Source organism: Sciurus vulgaris (genome assembly GCF_902686455.1).
Source record: "Sciurus vulgaris genome assembly, chromosome: 7".
In the NCBI taxonomy this organism is placed as follows: domain Eukaryota; kingdom Metazoa; phylum Chordata; class Mammalia; order Rodentia; family Sciuridae; genus Sciurus; species Sciurus vulgaris.
In genome coordinates this window covers 102,606,079-102,631,406 of record NC_136467.1, presented here as the reverse complement: position 1 = coordinate 102,631,406, position 25,328 = coordinate 102,606,079, and the positions used below count along the sequence as shown (strand labels likewise).

Genomic DNA, 25,328 nt, shown 5'->3' with positions numbered 1-25,328 from the left:
GGTAATGACTTTAGAAAGTATTGGTTAGGCACATTTTAACATCTTAATTCACAATTAACATCTTAATTCAGTGATATTTAAATTTTGTAAAGCTACCTTCTTGTTTCTTTTGCTTCTGAATGATATTCAGCAAGGGTTCATAGGAAGATTTTGGTCATTAATATTCTTATTTGCTTTCTAAGAATTCCATTTTATAACTATTAAACATGGAATTTGTTGATGTCATTCCAAAGAAGAATTTCATCTTGGCCTTTCTCTGCCATTTTTATTTAGTTCATAGAAATCCTTATGAAACAACAAAGCATTTATTCTTAAAACATTCATCAGGTGTCTAGACATGTCTCATGTGTTATGATTTGTTTTGGTGCTTTCATGATCTGACACAGAATGTGGTTTCTGTCTTTAGGGAGCTTCTGCTCCCTGATATAGACTCAGAAGCAGAAAATTCAAGCCATGGAGATAGGCTCAGCTGCTTATGGAGGCAGAAGTGTGGAACAACCAGCCCATGAGGAAAAGGAATGGAGAGACTGTGTCAGGTAAGGGTGTAGGAGGGGTAAATCCTGACTTGAGTTTTATACTGAAAGAGTCTTTGAGAGGAAGGAGGATATGGGGGGCATTATAGGCAGAGAGAAAAGCAGTATAAGATATCTGAAAAATAGCGTACCTATGGATGACACTGAACAAGCTTACCATGGTGTATATTGAAAAAAGGCAAAACATGCCTTTGGTACTAGAAAAAAGTATAAATAGGTCAGATTATATGATAGAGAACAACTGTGTTTTTGAGGAAATAAGAACACATTGATGGGGGCTCAAGTCACAATGGCATATTCATACTTGTATTTTAAGATAAAATGTTCTGATGGCAACACGGCGGATGAATTCAAAGGCAAGTTGGAAGTTATCATCAATGTAGGAGATGACTACTCAGGAAAGAGATAAGAGCCTGCCCCCAGATGGAGTCATGGGGAAGACAGTAAAGAAGGTACAAACAGCCAAAATTAGAAGTCAAATTAATGGTTTTTGGCAGATGATTGAGCCTGTGATTCGTAGTCAGATTAGATTCTAGAGAGGCTTGGCTTATTAGCTTGGACAATGGTTGAAACATGGCTACAACTCAAAGCTATAATCCTCCTTGCAATTCTTAGAACCAGACTGATTTATTTGCATTTGGATCTCAAAACTACTTAATAGGAACTGACACATACTTAGCATCATCGGTCAACCGAATTTGATTCTATTTCTCTACAGCTTCTGTCATATCCTTCTGATAGAAGTGATTAAGCTACTTTGTAAATGAAATTATACTTATTCCTAACCAGAGAAGATAAGCAATAGCTTTTGATGTTTGTGGAGAACAGCTGTTGGTATTTGGTGCCAAGCAAAATCTCAATGGATAGTTCTTGAACATTTTTTATGTCACAGGCATTGAGTATGAATCAGCTACAATATTTGCAGCCTGGCTGTGCAGGCAGTTGAACACATAAGCAGGGTTGTGATACAATCTTGTGTGGTGCATTCAGAGGTAAAGATACAGAGGGTAGCAGATAAGGACTAAGGAGAGAAGTCTTACCTGTTGACCTAGGGGATAGACAGGAAGCTAGAATACTTTCAGGATGAAGGTGCCTCATTTTCCAGCTGAAATGGAGTATGTGTCATAAGGCAATTGCAATGGATGATAAAAACATAAGCAACGGGTGGAGGAGAGGAACTGAATGTGGACAAGAAGCAAGTTTGGTACTGCAGGAACATTAATGAAATTAGGGTGAGAAAGTTGGAGAGGCAAAAGTGGGAGAGGAGAAAGATCTGTTTAGTAATTTAGTAGCTGCTTTCATATCTCAGAAAACAGTTTGGATTTCTATTCATCTGTGTGTAGGTTTCTTGCCTTTCATATTCTTTCTTTTAAAAGGCAAAGTCTGCCCTACAGTCTTACAGATTGCTATCAAGTACGTGGTAAAGCAGGACATTGATTTGGGTGGATGTTATCACATAGTATATGCCTTCTCAGGTGCTACTTGGAAAGAGACTATTCTTGCCATCAGTGTCTCACATGCTAAATATTTCTAAGCTCCACCCCCTCAACGATCATTTGAAAAGTGTCCTGGGTCTTTTCCAGAAGCCCTAGTTGTCACTGTGAGATCATCAAGATCTCATTTTCCTCCTAGGAAAACATCCATACAAAACATGAAATGGCAAAATTCAACAATCCTAACAGTGAAAGACAGAGACTCTCACAAAGTGTATAAAATCAAATCAGATTGTACTGGAAAGTACTTTGGAGTTCATAAAACACTACAAAATGTGAAACAGTAGCACTATTGGTGATTGAACTTTAGTAATACTTTATGAAGTTCCTGGAAAAAAAATAACTTTATTGTATTTTCCCACTGTGCATTTTAGCAAATAACAAATATGCAGTAAAACTTTGACCTCAACATTGCTTCCCAAATCTGAGAAGCATTTCAATTTGGAGCTGGAAGTCACACGTGACTATTGAAATATGTTAAAATAACTTACTGTATTGAGCCCCAGGCCATTAAGCATATATATCAAATCCTCAGTGGCTACATTCCCGGAAGCACCTTTTGCGTAAGGGCAGCCACCTAATCCGGATACTGCAGAGTCCACCACATTAATTCCCATCTGGAAAATAAACCAAAACACCTAAGGCTTCTATACTTACGGCGTGTAAATAGTTTCATTTCTAGTCAACCTTGGCAAACAGCAAATAAACAATACTGGAACATGTTATCCAAACATATTCACTTGCCCACCTGCTGCTAGAACAGTCCCTGGGGTGCTCAATTCTTTTCTGACTCATCTTGTCTCTTAGACTGACAGAAACTCTGCTGAGGATCTCCAGGATTAGAAACTCTTTCAACAGAAATTAAAATGGTGTTTTGTTTTGCTTTGCTTTTTGATAATAGCCCAAACTGTAGGTAGTAGAGCTTTCGAAAGTGAAGGTTAGTTTACTCCCAGTTTTATTCTCCAAGTTTCTAGCTTTATCCTAAAACCATTGCATAAACAACATTAAGTAATTTCAACATTACAACTCAAAATCAAGGTGTCTCAGAAGACCTGTATGTGTGCATCCGAGTGCAGACACTGAAACAGGATATTGTGGTTTGATTCACCCTTTCAGTTTGTCCGATTCTTTTTTTTTTATTATTTATCTTTTAATTTTCACAGACTGCATTTTGATTCATTGTACACAAATGGGGTACATCATTTCATTTCAGTGGTTGTGCACCATGTAGATTCCTACCATTCGTGTAATCATACATGTGCATAGGGTAAGGATGTCTGTCTCATTCCACCATTTTTCACATCCCCCCCCTCATTTTCTTCTACATAATCTAAAGATTCCCCCCTTCTTCTCTCACTCCCCACATCCCCACTCCCACTATATATCATTCCTCACTTATCAGGGGAAACATGAAATATTATTTTGTAGACAAAACTCTGCCCCTTCAGAAGAGAAGAGATATTTAAGAGACAACACACATCACTAACGATAACACCAGATCATTTATTGAGTGCTGGATACAAATCTTAGCACTCTATGTGGCTCAACTCTGCATTCTCAGAAAGTCTCATGAAGAAGAAAATATTCTTTTGTCTTTGCATGCATGCATAGGCGTATGTGTATGTGTGTGTATATGTGTGTGTGTGTGTGTGTTCCTGGGGATTGAACCTAGGTATGCTTTAACACTGTGCTATATCCCAACCCATTTTTATTTTATTTTTGAAACAGGGTCTTGCTTAGTTGCCCAGACTATCCTAGAATTTGAGGTCCTCCTGTCTCAGCCACCCAAGTAAGCTGGGATTGCAGGAAAGTGCTGTCATGCCAAATTTAAGAAGATACTTTTGGATTATTCCCTAATATCAGAGAGAAAAAGATAACAGGTACAGAGGGATGAAAAAGTTTGCCCAAGATCGCTGTCTGGCAGGTGATGTTCTCTGTCTCTAGAGAACTCATACTCTGCCTTGATTCATAGCCTCTGGAAACACACAAGGTGGTACCTGACTGTATGCTTAGAGGCAAAGAGGTGTAGACTCTGTGATAGGACACTGGAAGATGAGCACAGTGGAGTCCAGAGGGCTCTGGAAATCAGACAAAGTGTCTGAAAACATGACAAAGAGAGGGATACACATGTCGTTCCCCTTGAAAGGTAACAATTTGATGGTCAGAAGCTACAGAAAGACCTGACCTAATTCTTCATGGTATTGAAGAAAAAGTACCATAACATTATGTAAAATAAGAAGCTCCTTTCAAAACACTTGACCAGCTGGCTCCAAAGTGGTTCTCAATCACAGAATCTATCGTCGCAATCATAGACTGCTGCTACATCCTCAGTGTCCAGGAGATCTGGGTTGGGACCTGGGAATTTAAATTTTTAACAAAAAAGATTCCAGCAACTGCTGGTCCTCCTTCCTTGTTGCATCTCCATTTCTCCCTCCCTTCCTTTCTTCCTTTCTCCATTTATTTAACTTTATTTTTAAAATAGACTATATTTTAGAACACTTTTAGATTTTCAGAAAATTTGTGAAGATAATTCAGAAAGTCATCATGTACTACTCAGTTAGTTTCCTTCCTCCACGTTTACCATATGTTAAAGAAAACATGATGCAACCATACTTGTTAAAGCAGGATGAGGAAGACTTCATTCAGGTCATTGTGATAGCTATAGGGATCCCTGCGATATGGTTTTACTGTGGGAGAGAGACACTGAGCCCAACTCCAAATACAGCATACACAAGTGGGAATTTATAGCTAAAGAGCAGGGGGGGCGGGGGGGTCAATGAATGGAAAATTACTAAGAGGAAACAATAGGGGTAAAGGGGATTCTAACTAAACCAATTTAACAGACTTTTTCTGAAAATAGGCAGAGTGATCAGTCATCAGGTGGGGAGAGTAGAGGATGAGAGACCTCATCAGATACAGAGGGATCGGATATCAAGGGTTGGGGTTCTTGCTATACTGATTTAGCAAGGATTGCTAAAATTGGATTTTTGAAGGACATATACAGATGAACCTAGAAGAACATTCAGAAGTCTGACTAAAGTTTGGGTACACAAAGAATTTGCCAAATCTTACATTATTAATGGTATATTTATCACAACTATTGAACAGATACTGAAATGGTGAAATTAACTAATATTGATACTTCTTTAGACATTTTAAAAGAAATTTCTAGGGCTGGAGTGTGAGTTAGTGGTAGAGTGCTTGCCTTGCATGTGTAAGACCCTGGGTTTGATCCCTAGGTCCTCAAAAAAAAGTTCCTTAAGATATTTTTTAGCCAACATCCTCTTTTTTCTGTCCCAGGTCCCAGGTGCTCGTCAGGACAAAACATTACATCAGTAGTGATGTCTTCTCAGGATCTGCAGGACTGTGACAGTTTCTCAGACTTTGACTCTTTTGAGAGGTACTCTACTAATTTTGTATGATGTGCTTTAATTTGGGCTGCCTGATTTTATTTTTTAATTTTTTTCTTATTGCTAGACTGGAGGTATAGAGCCCTGGAGGGAAAACCACAGAGGTGAAGTATCATTCTCAAACATCATATCGAGGGTACCTACTGTCACCATGAGTAATGACTGCTGATATTAACCCTGATTACCTGACAGAGGTGGCATTTGCCAAAAGTCTACACCACAAAGCCTCTCTCTCTCTCTCTCTCTCTCCATTTCCATATTATAATCTTGGGGGGGGGGAGTTACTGTGTGCAGTTTGCCCTTAAAATGTGAAGAATATCTACATAAATTATTTGGGATTCTTCTGTACAAGAGATTTATCTATTTTACTTCACTTATTAATTATTTGTTTGAACATTTATTTGTATAACTAGGGACTCATAGACATTTAGATACTTATTTTGCACTTTGAGTTACAATCCAATACTGCTTTCTATGTTTTATGATATAGAAATTTTTCCACATTTGGTCATTGGGAGCTCTTTCAATTGGCTAATGGGATTGCAGTTTGGAACCACTTTTCTAGTTTTCCTTGGAAGACTTAACAAGGTATTCACCAAGACTCATGAGACCACAACTACATTTCAACATGCCATGGTATTATCAGGACCAGCTTATTAAAGATTGGTACACTGTTTTTGTACCTTCATTTTTCTCATTATATTCCTCAATAGGGGAAAGCCTCAATCACTCTTTCCATTCCCTGTAAACTTTCTCAAATAATGATCTGATAAGATCAATTATATGCAGGTGTTAGTAACTAATCAGCTAATAGACTAGTCTACATAGGGTAATTTACATTTGATATGAAACAAAATACTAAGAACAAAGGATTATACTCTAGAAGTGATATTGTCTAGTGGTCTAAAAAGGCAAATATTGAGGTGTTGGTCCATTTGGGAGAGTCTGCCATGACATTAGGTAGTCAGGGCTTTTATTGACATGTAGGTTAAAACTGACCTATTTAATAGAATTTAATCTATTACCTGACTAGACATAAATTTCAGTAGTTCTCAATTCTGTTTGTCTATTAGAATTACCTATGCCTCTTTAAAAATACCAGTATCAAAGCTTCTCCCAAAAGTAATTAAATCAGAATCTCTGGGTGTGGGGTCAGGTATTGGTATTTCTTTAAAGCTATGCCTGGTGATGTGTAGCTAAATCCTCTGGGGCAGAGGTTCTTCTCCATATCACCCTTTGCCAATCTCAGACATGAGTCAACCTGAAGAAGTCAATCATGGCCTTCCTTTCATCCAGAACTGCCACATTCCAGAAATTTGCCAAAACAATGAACACAAAGGGAAAGAGGTGAGGCACCCAATACTTTGCTTTCTGTCTTTTAGAAAACCTGGAGTTGTTTCCTTGGCCACATATGTGCACATCTGCAAGAAGGGTGTTGTTGTAGACATCAAGGGAATGAATACTGTTCAAAAAGGAACGCCCCACAAATGTTTCCATGGCAAAACTGGCAGTCTAAAATCTTATCCAGCATGCTATTGGCACTGTTGTAAATAAACAAGGACAAGATTCCTGCCAAGAGAATTAACACGGATATTGAGCACATGGAGCACTCTAAGAGGCAAAACGGCTTCCTGAAACACATGAAGGAAAACAATCAGGAAAAGAAGAAAGTCAAAGAAAAAGCTATCTGGGCTCCACAGAGCCTGCTCCACCCAGAGAAGCACACTTTGAGAGACCCAGTGGAAGGAGTCTGAGCGCCCAGAACCTACTCCCTACAAATTCACAAATTTTGTTGTAGAGTGATTGCAACAAAATAAAAGACCCCTGGACTGTAAAACAAAACAAAAGATGTTAACCATGGCCAGTCGACATTTCAAAGAGACTTTGAAAGAGGACCTCAAAAAACTCTGAGGCAGCAAAAATCGGAGACACTAACATGATAGGCAAGAGAAGGCTTCAGCCCACCATGTGATGATTCACCTCTGGGGTCTGAATTCCAAGCATCATATCCATTTTCTCACGGCTGAGGATCAATATCCTGCAACTATAGGAGGCCCAGAAGGAAAATTCTTTTCCTTTTCAAAAGAGCATAGGTCTTAGTCTTAATTGACCTTTGGGGAAACAACGAAAAGCAAAAACTCACTCTTCTATTTTGTAAATAAAGGCCCCTGTGACCTGTTGTTTGGGCAAAAATGAAAGATTAATTCACAGTAAGGCAACCGGGGTTACAATAGAAAAAAGAGTAAATGGCCAAAGACACAACAGAGCCAAAATAAATCACCCTGGAGGTCAAGCTAACTGTGCTCAGTCTCACAGAAAGTCAAAGAGGGTTAGAACTACAACACCAGGACTTCACACTTCCAGGCTGAGAAAGATGAAGAAAGAACATTGGCAGTGAAATGGGATAGTTAGACAACAAAACGTGTGACTTCAACGGCAAGCACACATCTCACAAAGAAAATTTTGCATTAAAGAAGTTTAGACCCAAAGAAGACATAAAAATGATTCCATTCAGATGAAGTCCTGAAATAGCCCTGAACAAGGCAGCTAGAAGCCAGAATGATAGCCATCCTTTCCCGTGTGAATACAGATGGGATCAATACAGAGAGGTTCTGGGCTGCTGGCTCCTCTCCTTTCCCGGAGCTTATCATCTGTGTGTTTTATATATGTGTGTTACACTTCAATGAATATTTTTAAAAAGGGCAACATTGTTGGAACTGAAGGGAAACAGTCAAATTTAAACTAGTAGAAATGTAAATGGAGTCTTTTGTGGTTAGCAATTAATTAGTATTATCAATATTCATTGTCCCAGAAATTCCCTATGAAAAAAGACCTTTTAATGAATATTTAATAAATCATCATTAAATAATTAATTAGAAGTAAATACAAATAAACACATACGGATGAGAGTATGTAGGCTGACTATGATAACCCATGCTATCTGTATATAAATATAGTGCAGTTATATTTTTCTAAGAAGGGAATTTTGAAAACAATCCAAATGTCTCATACTGGGGAGTAATTTAAATTACTTACAATGCATCAATAAAATGGAATGATAAATGCTATATAAATTTATAATTTAGGGAAATAAACAGGTTAGAGGATTTTATAACAGTATAGTCATTATACCATTTTCTAAAAAGTAAAGGATTTAGATAATGTATACCAAAATGTTAACACTGACATGTTAACACATGGGTAGAGTGTTGTAGTAATTTATTTAATTACAATTCTATTCATGTACTATAAGTAGACAATGAAAAAAAAAAGTTTTATGCAAACTTCAGCCTATGCAGTATCAGAGCAAATAAATGAGAATGATTGTCAACAAATCAAAGTCTCTGAATTTCTCAGTGAACATCATTGTTCTGCAGCTCATTCACCTTTCTAGGGCCTAAGGTCACAGGGCCACTCTACAGACATGACCTAGGGAAGAGATTAACTGGAAAGTGCTCTTTCCCTCTTTTCTAACATCACCTTAGCACTAGACACAGATCTTCCCCAGTAAGCTCTACTTACAGATTAATTGAATCAATCCTAAGAGCAATACACGGATTTAAGGTTTAAACAATTTTAAAGACAGTTTATTAAAAAACCTGAATGTATTACCTTTGAAGAAGAATATTAAGATATCGATTCCTCGAAATGGAACAAATTATATTTGATGCATATATGATTATGTCAAAATAAACCCTGCTATTATGTACAACTAAAATACACTAATAAAACATTTTAAATGGTTTCATATATCTTAATTTAAACAACAAAAATGATATTAGTTTCCTCTAAAGTCTTTTCTAAACAAAATTACAGTATGTAAAATATTTCATTTTATACAGTAACCCCTAAATTCTCTCCTCTATTAAGTGGGAATTCTCTTTCCTGGAAATAAAGATTTCAACGGATAATGTTATCTATGTACTACTATACACCCTTAAGATAGTAAAAAAAAATGACAAAAACAGTGTTCATTAACTGATGAATTGATAAAATATGGTACCTATATACATAAGAGAATACTTTTCATCAAAAAGAAAAATAATTCCTATTATTTGTGACAAAATGGATGGAACTGGAGATCATCATGTTAAACAAAATAAGCCAGGCCCAGAAGACAAGTTCTGCATGATGTCACTCATATGTGTAATCTGAAAAAGTTGTTGTAGAAGATAAGAGAGGAGCAGTGATCACCAGAGGCTGGAGGGCCGGGGAGGGGCATGGGGAAAGGCTGGTCAGGGAACTATTTTGTACCAAACAGGAGTAAGACTTTCTGATGAGGTATATTACAAAGTAGATTGACAATAGATAATGATACTATGTATAATGATACTATATATTTCAAAAAACTGGAAGAAAGGACTTTTAATATTTGAGGAGATAAATGTTTGAGGAGATAGATATGTATAACTGATTTAAACATCACACAGTGTATACATGAATCAAAACATCACAAGGTAACCTATAAATGTGTACAATTTTTATGTGTACCAGTTAAAAATAATTTGATTTAAAAACCTAAAATAAATTATGTGCTCTTATTTCTGATTAAACTGCTTTGTAAATTTCTAGGCATAGCTATAAGAAAGTTTGATTTTAATGTGGACATTGTCTTCAGATCAATTTCCTTGTCTAATTGAAAATGATCTGTAATATCACAAACACATTCTGAACAGATTTGGAATGAAAACATTATTTATTTTCATCAATTATTTATTTTATACAGAGGGAACATTTTTATATTTTTACCACTGAAATCATATCATCCTTTACTTGAAAATAATGGGCCACTTAGTCATTTTATCATGAAGGAGATTATCAGCATTAAAGGATTTCTCTTAAGAAATGTTCCCTTTTCCTCCTCTTCAAACACAAAGCACTACTTTCAGACTTCAGACTCAGGTTCTTGGTCTGTGGGCACGTGTGCATGTATGAGTACAGAGAGTGATTTTGTTGTTTTTTGTTTTTAAACAAAAGTGCATTTTAGATGAACATCCACAAGGTGGCAATGTAGCACCAAAATCCACCAAATTAAAGTTGCCTGTTTGCAACCCCATATGTTCCAGCACAATAGCAAACACATAAATAAGTAGTTTCATATTTACCAAATAGAAACTTTGATTATATTTAAAATAAGGATATTTTTACTAGTGGTGAAGAACACATGAAACTATAATTTAAAATATCCAGTATATTTTTGCTTATTTTTCCTTTTGGCTTAATGTGTTTATTAAGCATATTCTCTACACCAGGAATATACACAAAGCTGAATATACACAAAGCTCTGTAGCTCATGAAATCTAACATTAGAATATAAAACGATTACATGTTACTACATAATTAGATTAAGATTGCTACGTCAATTATTTCTCACTGGTAAGTGGCTTGTTATTAACAAATGAGAAGCAATTGTTGCTCTTGTCCCTCAAAAACAAAAACAAAAACAAAAACCCTCAGAGGATTGAAGTGTCCTTAACTCCCACTGTTCTCAAATTTGGAATTTGGTTATTAACCCATGGCCCCAGGATATGATAAACTTGGTGACTTCTGTTATATGTGTTCTGCTCCACAGAAAAAGTACTTGGTCTTAAGGACTGAGTAAAACACATAAAGTAGTAGTGGTCACTGCTGGCAAAAGCATATTGACTGCAGACATATCAGCGGCATATGGCTCTTATACTGCAATCTTCGGTGAGTTCTAAGAAGTGTTAATTTTGTGTGATTCTCAGTTACTCAGATCATCCTGAAAAGTTAAGTAAAAGAAAAGTGCTAACTTGTCTTTTTCTTGGTCCTGTTAAGAACTTATTCCCCAAGCAAAACTGATAAACACAATAAGAAGATAGAAAAGAAATCATTTTGCAAAATTTAGACTCTTCTACATATTCTTGTTTTCAAATTATTTAATGAAACCTGAACTTTTAGGTATTGAGGTTACAAAAGTACCAAAGAACATGCAGCATTTGAATAACGTTATTTTTTTTAATGTCATCTATTTTGTTCTAAAATTTTCTTTAAAAATCTGTAATTTAGATTTAATTTAAAATAGCAAGAAAATTCCCAATAGTGGAATTATTCATTCTGGGGTTAAAGTTACTCATTTTTCCAGTATTTTTCCTTCTCAACTTGTTCTTTAAAGCCAGTGTTCCCTCCAGAAAAGGAACAGAATTCCTTTGGGGCATTAGTCTTCAATGGCCAGGCCAGATATCACTAAAGGATATCCTTTCCAATAAGCACAGATTCTGCCTAGGGATGCTTCTGACCAGTACCCTAAATCATTATATACTGTACCTTGAGCAATGGGAACCCCAAGAGAAGAGTCTTTTTGCTATTTAAGTGTATTGAGAACATAACATGCTATGGGAGCCATTGATGATGACCAGTTAGCATATGTAAATGAAACCCAGAATTTAAAAACTGAAGTATATATCAAAATTGGTAAGTAAACAATTATACACACACAGACACAAAGACAAACATATACTGTTAAATTCAGGAATAAGATAACATAATTATTAATGCTTTTATATAACATCTTTGTCCTTTAGAAAAAGGTTTTCCTAAATACCTCAATCTCAATCCTTCTGGCCTCAGAAAAAAGAGATAGATTATTTTCTTTTCTTCTTCTCCTTTTTTTTTTTTTTTTTTTTTTTTTTTTTGGTACCAGAGATTAAACCCAAGGGTTCTTAACCACTGAGACACATCCCCAGCCCTTTTTATTTCTTATTTTGAGACAGGCTCTCACTAAACTGCTTAGGGCTTCACTAAGTTGCTTAGGGCCTCACTAAGTTGCTGAGGCTGGCTTCAAACTTGTGATCTTCCTGCCTTAGTCTCCTGAGCTTCTGGGATTATAGGACTATACCACTGTGCCCGACTTTTCTTACTTTCTTTTGGTACATTCACATTCAAATAGAAAACGCAGTGTGTATATAGAAGGGATAAGAAATGAAAAATATATGTAACAAGAAAATTCTCAATTTCAGTTAAGACTTAGAAAAAATAAATGATATTAATGAATGTTTGAGTCTTATTTTGTCAAAGGCATTGAACCATATGCCTCATATAAGGTAAAGCTCTGCAAAATCAATATGAAGTGGTTGTAATACATATCCATTTTACTGATGAGGAAACTGAGGCTCACAGAAGTCCAGTGATATGCCTTGCTTCATATGGTTGGTATAAGGCAGAGTAAGAATGGAAAAACTGTGCACTATTGTCCCATATTAATAGTTCAGATTCAACAAGCACTGACTATGCACCAGGCACATTACTAAACTACGTGCGTTCTTCATTTAACTCATAAACATCTCCAGGCTGCAGAGCATGAATTAAGAGAGTACTAACAAATCAAAAGGCTAAAGGCTTCATTTTCTTATAAGACTTCCTTGAACATTCTGAAAAGTTTCCACACAGCCTAGCAATATTATCAAGAGACTTCGGAAAATAAATGTTTGTTGTCCTAGTGTTTGTATTTCTAGGAAGCTAGCCCAAGAAAATAGCCAGCAATGTTGAGACAGATTGATGTTTGAGGATGGACATTCTTTGTAATAGTACTTCTAACAGTAGGAATAAGTCCTTAAGTGTACAACAAGAGGGAAATAGTTAATACACCCTGTAAGATAGACTATCATGAAATAGTTAAATATTTTCCAAGAACATTTAATGGTTTGGGGAAATGATTATGAGAAAATGGAAGATAAAAGAACAGGATACTATGTTTGGTCCAATTCATTTGTGTTTCCAGATTTTTTTTCCAATCCTGTATAATAAATACATATCATAAGTGAATTCTCACTGAGGCTCTGGGACTTGTACCTAGATCCAACATCAAGATCACTTTCTTCATTTTGGCATTAGGGTCAGGGCTCATTTGCCATATTTGTGCAAAAAGGAACCTTATTAGTAAATATATATTCTTCTTTCATAATCATTCCTTTCTTCTGCCAGTTCAATAATCCCCAAAGTATACTGGTCTGTCTCAGTCTCTCATTTCTTGGATTCTGTTCAAATTCTCTAGATGATTCCTTTCGGCATCATCTACTTTTGTCTATTCTTGAGTGGATGTTGCCCCTATCATTTCATTTCTTCAGTAGCAATCTATGTTTTCTAACATATTGGAATAAGATAATCAGATCAGTGATTCTTAATCTTTAAAAAGTATATTAATTTATTTAATGGGTCTGAGGTGATGCCTGAGATTCTGCATTTCCAATTCCTAAAATATGCCAAAGCGGCTGGTCCCCAGGACACTCTTGAGTGGCAAGAGACTAGAGTTAATCCTAGAAACATCACAGATGTCAATACATCCTGCTCCAGTCTCAAGGACTCCCTCCTGCCTTGTTCAGTCTCAGAATGAGAACATCTGAGCATTAGAATTTCCTGAGGTCCCTAGTTAACATGCAGATTTCTATATTCTATGCCAAAATCTATTTTTTCCATATAAAACTCAAATATATGCATTGTTTCAAATTCTGGGATGACTCTGGATAAAAAAAAAAAAAGTTTGGAAATCTCCTAACTTTTGACTTGACTGCTGAAGTATGGCAGATAGTGCTAGTTCTTTATCAAACATCCATTTCTTTATCTTCTGAGATTCTCAGCTAGATGACATTACAAAACCGCCATTGTTGTTAACAGTGAGTATGTGACTGTGTCAGTATGGCATATGAGCAAAGTGACACAGGCCATTTCTAGAACAGGTCTTTTCAGAAACCACGCACCTTCTACCTTCAATAGTCAAAGGCAGATGACAAAGGCCCTAGGAGATGATGAGCACAAAGAAGGAAGAAGCCTGGGTTCCTGAATAAGCACTTGGAGGGCAGACGCCCACTGACTAGGAACACTTGCAGAGTGGCCTGTTACATTCGTGAGAAACAAGCATCTCTGTGTTGGAGCCATTATTCACTTGGGGGTGCAGTGTAATAGCAGCACATACAATTAGAACTCAGGTACCAAGATAAGGTTGGATTAAATCCTGTCTTTTTGTGAGCTGCTTTCCGTTTCTTCCATCTGTCCATTCATTTTGTTTGTTTTTTTTTTTTTCCTTTTTCATTCCTTCTCTTTTGTTAGTTGAATATGTCTATCATTTTATCTCCTGTATTGACTTAATATTTTGTCTTCTTTAAATTATTTAATAGTTGCTCTCTGGTTTACAATATACATCTTTAATAACAATCTACCTCTAAACACTGCATTGCATGTAAGGAATGGAGCTTCTAACAACACAGTCCCAATTTCTCCCTATCCTTTGGGCTACTGTTTCCCTACTTTTTACTTTTGCATATGCAATCCCATAACTCAATGATACTCATTTTCCTTTAAGCAGCTATCTCTTACAGCAATTAAAAATAAGAAAAAATCTTTGATTTTATCTAGACATCCCATTTCTGAGATCTCTGAAGGAACTTGTCTGGAGTAAGAATGGCAGATATTGAAGTCATGGTGCTGGGTTCTCACTTTTATGGGAAGGAGAAGGAAGAAGCAATCAACAAACATATGGAAAAATGCTCAATATCTCTAGTAATAAGAGAAATGCAAATCAAACCCACCCTAAGATTCCATCTCACCCCAATTAGAATGGCGATTATCAAGAATACGAGCAACAACAGGTGTTGGCGAGGATGTGGGGAGAAAGGTACACTCATACACTGCTGGTGGGGCTGCAAATTAGTGCAGCCACTCTGGAAAGCAGTGTGGAGATTCCTTAGAAAACTTGGAATGGACCCTCCATTTGACCCAGCTATCCCACTCCTTGGCCTATACCCAAAGGACTTAAAATCAGCATACTACAGAGATACAGCCACATCAATGTTCATAGTTGCTCAATTCACAATAGCCAGACTGTGGAACCAACCTAGATGCCCTTCAATTGATGAATGGATAAAGAAACTGTGGTATATATATACAATGGAATATTACTCAGCCATAAAGAATGATAAAATTATGGCATTTGCAGGCAAATGGATGAAATTGGAGAATATCATGCTAAGTGAGATAAGCCAATCTCAAAAAGCCAAAGGATGAATGATATCGCTAATAAGTGGAGGATGACACAGAATTGGGGGGAGGGAAGGGTTAGTGCTAGGGTTAGAGTTAGGGTTAGGGAGGGGGACAAGTATGGAGGAAGGAAGTACTGTATAGAGGGTAAAGAGGGGTGGGCGGGGTGGGGGGAAGGGAAAAAATAACAATGAATCAAACAACATTACTCTATGTAAATTTATGATTACACAAATGGTATGCCTTTACGCCATGTACAAACAGAGAAACAACATGTATCCCATTTGTTTACAATAAAAGAAAAAAAAGAAAAAAAAAAGAGACAAAGAATTCAGGAGAAAGTTCAAATTAGGAACCTGGGTGGATTTATTTATTTATTTATTTTAATACTCATACCCCTGTGAAGAATCTGCACATAGTTAAGAAACATAACAGCTGAGAAAGTCCACTGGATTCCAAATATTGAAATGAATCATTTCAGCATCAGGGCAGGACAGAGTAGAGCTGACAATAGGTTTAAAAACCTAGTATAGAACCTAGTGCTTAAAGGATTCATTTTGGAAGGTAGACTTCTATTTGGACCTGATCTGTCAGTTGTTAACTTCGTGATCCTGATAATGTTATTTTACCTCTTTGTTCCCCCAACTTAAAATGAGAGCAATAGTACTGATTCATAGACTTGTTAAGGTACCAGTGAGATCTTTCAAAGAAATTGTTTATCATATGTCTTGGCACATAGCACTCAGTAAATACTGGATTTAAAAAGTATATGACAAGGATATAGAGGCAGAGAGAGGACAGTGACAAAATTAATAAGAGTGATTAAAAAAAATGTCGAGGGACTCATATATGCATGGAAGGGCATTAGAGTTATGTGAGACCTTTAGGTTGGAAACCACAAAGGACAGAGCTAATTAAAGTGAAGAATGATACCGTCCACAGAAGAGAGAAATTAACAATGAAAAATCCTTATAGATGGGTGTGAGTTGGGGATTAGGGTAGAAACAGAGAGGCAAGCCAGGAAATTAATAGGGAAAATATCCTTTGAACTGGGGTGAAAGGGAAGACAGGCAGAGGTACAGAGATGAATTAAAGGAACAAAGACCCTAAAGCTTTTGAAAAAAATAAATGACCAATCCTCTCAAAAACAGAGCAATTGAGTTCATCTGTTAAGAGTCCAGGAAAAAGTTGATTATGTTCTGGCTCCCTGACAGTCGTTTCCCTCAGACTCAGCCCTCCTTACCCTCACAACTCTTTTCAATCCACGTATAAAGAGCCGGGGATGGATATAATGGTAATGGGATGATGCAGAGGAAGAAAGTGGGATAGAGACACAAAGAACTTGTATAAGAGAGAGGCCACCATAATCTATTTCATAATAATCTGCAAATCACAGATTTTTACAACTAAATAAACCCTTTATATAAGTGATATTGATTGGTCGATATAAAAGGAATTAAGTCCCATAGCTCTTACAAGGAGTTTTATGAGCTTACCCAAAGTTACATAGGTGGCAGTTTAAAAATGATCTGGAACACCAACCTTTATATTTCTGGAATTTCTCTGGTAGTTCCTAAGTGGATGCTAGTGGGAGGCCTCCCTTACATGGTGAAAATAGAATTAATTATTAATAAGTAAAAAGAAGAACATTAAAAGAAAAAATAATTGAAAATACAGTGATTCTGTTGAAGAATGAGCAATGTTACCAATATTCACAAACCAGGGAGACTTTGTGAGGACATATGACCAAAGTTTTGGAAAATGTCAAAGCAGCAACCAATTTAAATTAACTTAATGATGACCAGAACGTCACTCTATGGCACTCCACTAAACTTTCAGTACATGGCACAGGACCTAGACCATAACAGGTTATTATTCAAATATTTTTGAAAGCAAAATTGAACAAATGATATATACAGAACTATAATGAATGCAGTATCAGGACAAGTGCAAATATGATGGCAATAATTGAACTTGGTACAATTCAATTTGGAGAACTACATCTCTGAGGATACAAAATCCCATGAAACATCTGAGTGGATCATTACCTATTTTGTTTGCTCCCTGAACCTTCTTCTCTTGGAAGTGCTTTCTCATAAAAATGGGTTTCTGGAAAGTGTCTGCTTGGTGACTTTTTTTATTAATCCTGGTTGCTGGTGATTGGACCTAAATTGGGTCAATCACACTCTCCTCCCCAGATTTGGAACAGAGACAATGACAAAATACATCCACCTAAGAGATGAGATGTGCAGCATGCAGGCTATGGGCAAACAACTCTTTCCATGAGCAATGAGGAACACAGAAATTCAATCTAGTAAAAGGGAAAATAAAGCATAGTTGAATGAGAGAAATGAAGCCTGAATTCCAGACATCATTTTAGTTCTTCCAGAAGTCCAACTTTATTCCTTTTCCATCTTTGCTTTTTAAATAACATTTAATGAGCTGATGTATAGCACTGTGGTAGAGCACTTGCCTAGTATGTTCAAGGCCTTGGCTTCAATCTATAGCAGTAAAAAAAAAAATAAGTAAAGGAATAGCATTTAATGATAGCCATGCAAAGTACTATAAACTATGCAAGAATCCTAGTAATAGGTATGTTAGTTAGCCTTTTGTTGCTGTGACCTAATTACCTGACAAGAACAACTTCCTGAAGGAAAAGTTTATTTTGGCTCATGGTTTCAGATAGCTCAGTCCATGGTCAGCTGACTCCTTTGCTTTTGGTCTAAGGTTAAGACAGAATGTTGTGGTGGAAAAACACAAAGGAAGAAAGCTACTCAGTTCATGGCATTCAGGAAGCACAGAGAGAGAGCAAGCAGGTGGGACAGATATGATCCTAAGCCACGTCCCCAGAGTCTTACTTTCTCCAGCCACACCCCACTGCCTACAGTTAACACCCAATAGTCCATTCAAATTATTTTTTAATTTGTTCTAATTCATTATACATGACAGTAGAATGCATTTTAACTTGTACACAAATAGAGCACAATTTCTCATTTCTCTGATTGTACATGATGCAGAGTCACACCATTCATGCAATCATACATGTACATGGGGTAATGATGTCTGTCACATTCCACAATCCTTCCCACCTCAAACCCCTCCCTTCCCCTCACTCTACTCTGGCCAATCCAAAGTCCCTCCATTATTCCCTAGCTCTCCCCATGACAGTATGAATCAGCATCCACATATCAGAGAAAACATATGGCCTTTGTGTTTTCAGGACTGGCTTAGTTTAGCACAATATTCTCCAACTCCATCCATTTACCTGCAAATGCCATAAATTCTTCTTTAAGTCCAAGTAATATTCCATTGTGTATATACATCACATTTCCTTTACCCATTCATCTGTTGAAAGGCATCTAGGTTGGTTCCATAGTTTAGCTATTGTGCATTGAGCTGCTATAAGCATTGATGTGGCTGTGTCATTGTAGTATGCTGATTTTAAGAACTTTGGGTATAAACTGAGGACTGGGATAGCTGGGTCAAATGGTGGTTCCATTCAAAGTTTTTGGAGGAATCTCCATATTGCTTTCTAGAGTGGTTGCACCAATTCTCAGTCTCACCAGCAATGTATGAGTGTTCCTTTTCCCTCACATCCTTGCCAACACTTACTGTTGCTAGTATTCTTGATAATCTCCATTCTGACTAGAGTGAGATGAAATTTTAGAGTAGTTTTGACTTGTATTTCTATAATTGATAGAGATGTTGAACATTTTTTCATATATTTGTTGATTGATTGTATATCTTCTTCTATGAAGGGTCTGTTCAGTTCCTTAGCCCATTTGTTGATTGAGTTATTTGTTGTTTTGGTGTTAAGTTTTTGCATTTTTTTATATATCCTGGAGATTAGTGCTGTATCTGATGTGTATGTGGTAGATTTTCTCCCATTCTGTGGGCTCTTTCCTCACGTTCTTGATAGTTTCCTTTGCTGAGAAGAAGCTTTTTAGTTTGAATCCATCCCATTTATTGATTCTGGATTTTATTTCTTATGCTTTAGGAGTATTGTTAAGGAATCAGGTCCTAAGCCATCAGGGTAAAGATTTTGGCCTACTTTTTATCCTATTAGGTGCAGGGTATCCAGTCTAGTTCCTAGGTCCTTGATCCACTTTCGCTACATACAGATTTCCAGTTTTCCCGGTAACATTTGTTGAAGAGGCTATCTTTTCTATAATGTACCTTTTTGACAACTTTGCCTAGTATGGTTTAACAGTATTTATGCGAATTTGTCTCTGTGGCTTCTATTCTGTTCCATTGGTCTACCCAGGTATTTTAGTGCCAATACTTGCTGTTTTTGTTACTATAGCTCTCTAGTATAGTTTAAGGTCTGGTATTGTGATGCCTCCTGCTTCACTCTTCTTGCTAAGGGATTGCTTTGGCTATTCTGAGTCTCTTATTTTTTCAAATGAATTTCACGATTGCCTTTTCTATTTCTATGAAGAATGCCACTGGGATTTTAATAGGAATTGCATTAAATCTGTATACCAGTTTTAGTAGTATGGCCATTTTGACAGTATTAATTCTGTCTATACAAGAACATGGGAGATCTTTCCATTTTCTAAGGTCATCTTCAATTCCTTTCTTTAGTGTTCTATAGTTTTCATTGTGGAGGTCTTTCACCTTTGTTGCTAGATGGATTCCCAAATATTTTATTTTTGCAAAGATATTGTGAATGGGGTAGTTTTCCTAATTTTTCTATCAGAGGATTTATCACTGATGTATGTATAAAAATTCATTTGATTTATGAGTGTTGATTTTATATCCTGTTATTTTTCTGAAATCATTTATTAGTTCTAGAAGTTTTCTGATAGAATTTTTTAGATCTTCTAAATATAGAATCATTTCATTGGTATAAACAGTTTGAATTCTGCTTTTCCTATTTGTATTCCTTTAATTTCTTTCACCTAATTGCTCTGGCTAGAGTTTCCAGAACTATGTTGAATAGAGATGATGAAAGAGGACATTCCTGTTTGTTCCAGTTTTTAGAGGGAATACTCTCAGTTTTTTACCATTTAGAATGATGTTGGCCTTGGGCTTAGCATAGATAGCTTTTACAATGTTGAGGTATGTTCCTACTACCCCTAGTTTTTCTACTGTTTCGGACATGAATGGGTGCTGTAATTTGTCAAATGCTTTTTCTGCATCTATTCAAAAGATCATATCTTTAAGTCTATTGATGTAATGAGTTATGTTTATTGATTTCCATATTGCATCCCTGGGATGAACCCCACTTGATCATTGTGCACTATCTTTTAAACATGTTTTTGTATGTGATTTGACAGAATTTTGTTAAGAATTTTTGCATCTATGTTCATCAGGGATATTGACCTAAAGTTTTCTTTCCTTGATGTGTCTTTGTCTGGTTTTTGTATCACGGTGATACTAGCCTCATTGAATGAGTTTGGAAGGGTTCCCTCCTCTTCTAGTTAATGGAATAATTTCAGGAGTATTAGGACTAATTCTTCTTTGATGGTTTGTAGAATTTGTAGAATCCATCTGGTCTTGGGCTTTTCTTGGTTGCTAGGCTTTTGATGGTGTCTTCTATCTCATTGGTTTAAATTGTGTATGTCCTCCTGATTCAGTTTGGGTAGATAATATGTCTCTAGAAATTTGTTGATGTCTTTGAGATTTTCTATTTTATTGGAGTATAAATTTTCAAAGTAGTTTCTAATTATCTTCTGTATTTCAATAATGTCTGTCATGATATTTCCTTTTTCAACATAAATTTTAGTAATTTGAGTTTTATCTATCATTCTTTTTGTTGGAGTGGATAAGGGTTTATCAATTTTGTTTACATTTTCAAAGAAAAAGATTTTCATTTTGTCAATTCATTCCATTGTTTCTTTTGTTTCAATTTCATTGATTTCAGTCCTGATTTTAATTATGTCCTGTCTTCTACTTTGGGTATTGATCTGTTTTTCTTTTACTAGCGCTTTGAGATGTAATGTTAAGTCAATTATTTGTTGACTTTTTAGTCTTTTAATAAATGAGCTCAGTGCAATGAACTTTCCTCTTAGCACTGCCTCCATAGCATCCTAGAGATTTTGATATGTTGTGTCAGTATCCTCATTTACCTCTAAGAATTTTTTTAATTTCTTCTCTGATTTCTTCTACTATCCATTCATCATTCAATAGTGTACTATTTAATCTCCAGGTGTTGAAGTAGTTTCTTTTGTATTTTATTGCTGATTTCTAATTTCATTCCATTATTATCTGATAAAATGAAAGGCAGTATTTCTATTTTTTAATTTATTTGCTAAGACTTTCTTTGACATTGGTCTATGTTAGAGTAGGATCTATGTGCTGCTGAGAAGAAATATATTCACACATTGATGGATGAAATAGTCTACATATATCTATTAAGTCTAAATTATTGATTGTATTATTTGATAATTTCTTTGTATTGTTTTTGTTTGGAATGTCTATCCAACGATGAGAGAGATGTGTTAAAGTCACCCAGTATTATTGTGCTGTTGTCTATTTGATTCTTGAAATTGAGAAGGATTTGTTTGATGTACAAAGATGATCCATTGTTTGGGGCATAAATATCTATGATTTTTATGTCTTGTTGATGTAAGATTCCCTTAAGCAGTATGAAATGTCCTTCTTTGTGTTTATCCCTTCTGACTAACTTTGGCTTAAAGTCCACTTTATTTGATATGAGGATGGAAACCCCTGCTTGTTTACACAGTCCACATGAGTGATGTTTTTTCCCATATTTTCACCTTCAGTTTGTGGATGTCTTTTCCCATGAGATTAGTCTCTTGAAGACAGCATATTGTTGGGTCTTTAAAAAAAAATTCCAATCTGCCAGTCTATGTCTTTTGGTTGATGAGTTTAGACCATTAACATTCAGGGTTATTATTGAGATATGATTTGTATTCCCAGTTATTTTGGTTTATTTTTGGTTTTTAAATTGACTTGGTTTCTCCTTTGATTGGCTTTTCCTTTAGTGGTTCCTCCATTTGTTAATTTTCATTGCTTTATTTTTTTCATTTCCTTCTCATGGAATATTTTGCTGAAAATGTTAATTGTGCAGACTTCCTAGCTGTAAATTCCTTGAATTTTTATTTATCATGGAAAGTTTTTATTTCATCATCAAATCTGAACCTTAATTTTGCTGGATATAAGATTCTTGGTTGGAATCCATTTTCTTTCAGAGCTTGGCATATGCTGTTCCAGGACCTCCTTAGCTTTGAGGGTCTGGGTTGAGAAATCTGATGAGGTCCAAATTGGTTTCCCATATATGTAACCTGATATTTTTCTCTTGTGGCCTTTAAAATTCTATCTTTATTCTGTATGCTAGGCATTTCATTATAATGTGCCTTGGTGTGGGTCTATTGCATTTTTTTTATATTTGGGGGTCCTATAAGCCTCTTGTATTTGATTTTTCATTTCATTCTTTAGATTTGGGAAATTTTCTGATATTAGTTCATTGAAAAGATTGTGCATTCCTTTGGTTCTTAATTCTGTGTCTTCCTCTATCCTGGTAAATCTTAAATTTGGTCTTTTCACATTGTCCCAAAATACCTAGACTTTCAGTTTATGGTTTCTTACCATCCTCACTGTGAGGTCAACTTTATTTTCAAGATTATATATTTTGTCTTCATTGCTTGAGGTTCTGTCTTCCAAGTGGTATAGTCTGTTGGTGATGCTTCCAATTGGAATTTAATTTATTGTTTCCTTCAAACATTTCTGTTTTTTTTTTTTTTTCAGGATCTCTATCTCTTTATTGAAGTGAACATTTGCTGCCTATATTTGTTCTCTTATATCATCCTTTACTTTGCAGATCAGTTTAACCCTGTACATTTTGAACTCCTTCTCTGGCATTTCTTCTACTGTATTCTCAATGGATTTTATTATTGTAGCATCTTCATTTGTTTGGGGCACTTTTTTCCCTTGTTTTTTCATGCTGTTAATGTGTCTTCCATTTAGTAATGTGGACCTGAGGTATTCCAGTTTCAACCCTATAGACTTATAGTTCCCCTCCAGGTTTCCAATACCTTGCCTTTAAGAGAGAGATCAATATTAACAGTACCCAATGCAAACAATATGCAGCCTTAAGCCAAATAGCTCTTATTAAGACATTAAAGATTTTTTTTTGCAATAAACACAACTGATGTTTTCAATTACTGTCCACAACAAACAGTACGTTTGCAAAAGGGTCTACAAGTTCTAATAGTAGAGAGAGAGAGAACAGGGGTGGTGTAGGATGTGGTATTTATAAGGTAGGAGGTGAGAATATAGATGTATTAAATAATATAGGAAGACTGAAAGAGAAATCAATAGAAGTTGGTTGCTAGCAGGAGAAAAGAGAGAAAGAGAATCCAGAGAAAGAGATAAGTGAGAAGAAAATACAGAGAGTAAATTAAAAAGAAAATAAATAAAGAAAAAAAAAGAAACATACAATGAAGTAACCAAAAAAGACAAAGAAAATAATGTAAAAATAAAAGAATATACAAAATTGTAATATAGTATTCAGACATCCCAGTCCTCAATAGTCTGATGCATGAAATATACTTGGTTTCAAAAATGGTTGGGATGTGAGAGTGGGGGGAAAAAATCATATCTCAAGGGGACAGGCACAGTTGCACATACCTGTAATTCTAGTGGCTTAGGAGGCTGATGTAGGAATATCATGAGTTTGAAGCCAGCCTCAGCAAAAGTGAGGTGCTAAGCAACTCAGTGATACCCTTCTATAAATAAAATTCAAAAATAGTCCTGGGATTTGGCTCAGTGGTCAAGTGCCCCTGAGTTCAGTCCCTTGTAGTCAAAAGGAAAAAAAAAATCTCAAAGGAAAATTGAACAATTATTTCTATCTCTGTGAAATTCAACAGTTTCTCTGCTTCCATTCTCATCTGATAAGTGGGGTTGTCTGGAGTTTTCTGATATCTCTGCCCTCAGGAAGGTAAGAGTTACTAGGATAGGAGGGGTAGTCTTGGAGGCAGGACTCCTAGAGATGGGGTATAATAATTGCCAGTCCCCGCTGAAAGAGTGAATCCCAGGAATCTCCTTTGGTATCCACTCATGTGATGTAGGGGCATGATTTTAGCCCTTTATGTCACTTGCATGTCCCACAATTCCTGGTCTTAATTTAGTCTGTAACATATATCTCTCCTGTCCTTGTCCTTTAGACTTCCCAATCAGGTACCTCTTTCTCCAGAAGTTCTGAGAGCTGAGCATCAGCGCCTGTGTGCTTGTTGTAGTGGAGAGCTAAGTGGATCAGGGTCAGGCATTGACAGTTGAGGGTCGGCCACATAACTGTAAGTGCTGGACTGGGTTGGTGGCTACTGAGGGGTTAGGAGACTGGAGATTGGAAGCCTGAGGGCCCTGTTGATTGTCAAACTGGTAGGACCAGGGGATTGGTGGATGCTGGATTGGGGAAGGAGTTGGGGATCAGGCTGGTATCAGGTCCCAGCAAATGCCTGCCTGAGGTGCCCTGGAAACCTGGTGGGTTGGCTAGTTGGTTGAGCAAGCCAAGAGCAAGATGGCCTCATATCCTCTTCAAATCTACCCACCCTATGTGACTCAGTGGTCGAGTTCCCCTGAGTTCAATCCCTGGTACCCAAAAAGAAAAACAAATCTCAAAGGAAATTTGAATAATTGTTTCTGTTTCTGTGGAATTCAACAGTTTCTCTGCTTCCATTCTCATCTGATAGGTGGCTATTAACACATCTAGCAGGGAGAACTCAGGTATAACCAAGCCTGCAGGAACCTTGATGGTGGTCTTCCAGGCCCTGGCTTCTGTTCCTAGATGGAAGTGGCCACATCCCTAGATGGTGGTGGCTCTTGAAGCAAACCTATAGGTACCTTGATGTTGGGCTTCTAGGCCCTGACCCATGTCCCAAGATGGAGGCTGCTGCAAAACAAGATGGTGATGGCAGTAGCAGATGTAACCCAAG

The 25,328-nt window shown here is 36.4% G+C and overlaps 1 protein-coding gene across 2 annotated transcripts in view; it reads right to left on the bottom strand.

Annotated features, from left to right (window-relative positions):
* The window catches only part of HMGCLL1 (3-hydroxy-3-methylglutaryl-CoA lyase like 1), a 189,085-nt gene that overhangs the window by 3,145 nt on the left and 160,612 nt on the right, over positions 1–25,328 (bottom strand). For both annotated transcript variants that reach the window (XM_079148680.1, XM_079148681.1), the window contains one exon: positions 2,518–2,643. In XM_079148680.1, coding sequence (XP_079004806.1) covers positions 2,518–2,643 — 126 coding nt within the window. The remainder of the gene's footprint in view (positions 1–2,517; positions 2,644–25,328) is intronic.